At 49.1% G+C, this 2,088-nt stretch overlaps 1 protein-coding gene across 1 annotated transcript; it reads left to right on the top strand.

Moving 5' to 3' along the window:
* Positions 1 to 546: 546 nt before the first annotated feature.
* Positions 547 to 1,557, top strand: LY89DRAFT_694126 (uncharacterized protein; the record flags this gene model as incomplete). Its single annotated transcript, XM_018216677.1, has 4 exons — positions 547 to 576; positions 730 to 744; positions 784 to 1,316; positions 1,383 to 1,557. The coding sequence occupies 4 exons, from the start codon at positions 547 to 549 to the stop codon at positions 1,555 to 1,557; spliced, it is 753 nt and encodes a 250-aa protein (XP_018075865.1).
* Between the last annotated feature and the right edge of the window lie 531 nt (positions 1,558 to 2,088).

Raw genomic sequence — 2,088 nt, 5'->3', positions numbered from 1 at the left:
CGGCAGTGGACAAGGCCAAAGCGACGACAACAGGCGGCTAGAAGAGCAGATGATATTTCTCAGGAATGGGAAGGTGGCCAGCAAGAAGAAGACTCCGTTGAATAAAGTTAAGAAGAAGACTCCGTTGAACAATCGAGCAGCTAAGACCATATGTTAGTCCAGCGACGATCCCGCATATGGACGTCAGAGAGAGCACGGAGCATTTTAAAGCAGGCGGCCGTACGGTAGATGGGGGTTAATGGGTTTAATATTAGTAGTTACCGTCAAATTGCGATTGCTATATCACGCCGGTATTGTCGAGAAGACTAATTTGAGGAGGAGAAGGGCAAGTTGGATGAGAGCGAGGGATGGGATGAAGACAATCCAGATGGGGACGATCTATGGGATTTACAAGCCGGTCACAGGACCCATGTTGCAGGCATGATTTACGCTAGGGAGTTAATGGAAGGAGACAATTCTATTATTAGCTAGTGTGAGAAATTCCGGCGAGTTAGCCATGTGTGGCATTGTTTTTTGGGGTTTCCGTTAGCACATCAAGGAGTTGGGATGAGTGGGAGAGCTAAGAGGAAGCGGCAGGTGTATGAGGAAGAGATGCAAGACGCGCAGTTAGCTCGGTGGAAGCGACTGCGAGGAGTTGACATCCATACCGAGTTGGAGAAGATGTTAGGGAGTGAGGCCCGGTTCCGTGGATTGCAGGAGCCCGTATTGCAAGCCATCATAAAGCACTAGAGCCCCATTGTGGCAGTAATGGGAACAAGGGTTGGGAAGACGTTGTTGTTCTAGTTGCTAGCCAAGAGTATGAGTTCCGGGACGACGGTAGTCATTAGCCCATTGGTTTCATTACAGGACCATATAGTCGAGAGATGTCAGCAAGCCGGCATTTCGTGCGTTAAGTGGGACGCCCGACAGTGCCATTCCCCCAGCCAGATTGTTATCGTCACGCTAGAGTCAGCAGTCAGCAAGACGTTTGGGACGTTTTTGGACCGGTTACAAGGATTGCATTTGTTAGAGCGGTTTGTTTTTAACGAGTGTTATACGCCATTAGATAGCACGGCCGAGTTCCGGCCTAGGATGCGGCAATTGGGCGAGTTAGTGGAAAGAGGGGTGCAAATGGTATATTTGACGGCAATGTTGCCACCACATGCCGAGCCAGAGTTTATGAATATTGTGAGGATCAAAGCCGACGATGTTCACATGTTCCGGTCCCCCACCAGCCGTCCGAACATTACGTATTCCGTGGTTGAGTACGAGGAGGACGAGTTTGGGAGAGGAGATATTGCAGCGGTTCGCAAGTTAGTGGAGCAGAAGTTAGAAGAGTACGCCGCACTAGCAAAGATCATTATATACAGCAGTAGTATTGTCACTACCTAGGAGGTGAGTAGTGCATTGGATTACTATGCATATTACCGAGATGTAAGTGATGCAGCCGTTAAAGACGAGATCCGGAAGGCGTGGGAGAGTGCAAATGGACGGGTTGTCGTTGCCACTAATGCATTTGGATTAGGCATTAACCGGCTAGATGTTCGTATTGTCGTTCACATTGGGCCCATTTACTAGATGCGGAATTACAGTTAGGAGAGTGGACGAGCCGGGCGGGATGGGAAGAGGAGTGAAGCTATCATTTTGATGCCCGTTGGAAGACAAGAGGCATTGCAAAAGGCACATGAGCAAGCATAGCGGCGGCCAGCTAAGTTTCACATTTCCATAACGGCAAAGGAGAAGCAATAGATCGAGCAGCAGAAGGTTGAGCGATTTGTGAGCGGTGCCGCGTGTCGACGGGTTTATTTGGACCGAGAAATGGATGGGAGGATGGATCGAGTGAAGTGTGAAGACGAGGAGGAGCGTTGTGATGTGTGCCGAGAGAGTGATGCCATAATGGACGAATTGGAAGCTTAGCGGCGAGCATGCATCCAACGAGAGCAAGAGAAGCAAGACCGGTTGATGGATAGCGCCATTGATATACTAACTAGTAGTATTCCATTTCCCGAGGTTCTTAGCGATGGAGTTAATAGTAGTAATGGTCCATTTCCTAGTTCGCCCCCAGAATATTCCTAGAGTAGTACCGTGAGTTTTGACTAGGGGTTTATG

Source organism: Mollisia scopiformis, assembly GCF_001500285.1.
Source record: "Mollisia scopiformis unplaced genomic scaffold LY89scaffold_4, whole genome shotgun sequence".
NCBI lineage: Eukaryota > Fungi > Ascomycota > Leotiomycetes > Helotiales > Mollisiaceae > Mollisia > Mollisia scopiformis.
The sequence above is the reverse complement of the archived record's forward strand: the minus strand, read 5'-3'. Positions and strand labels throughout refer to the sequence as shown.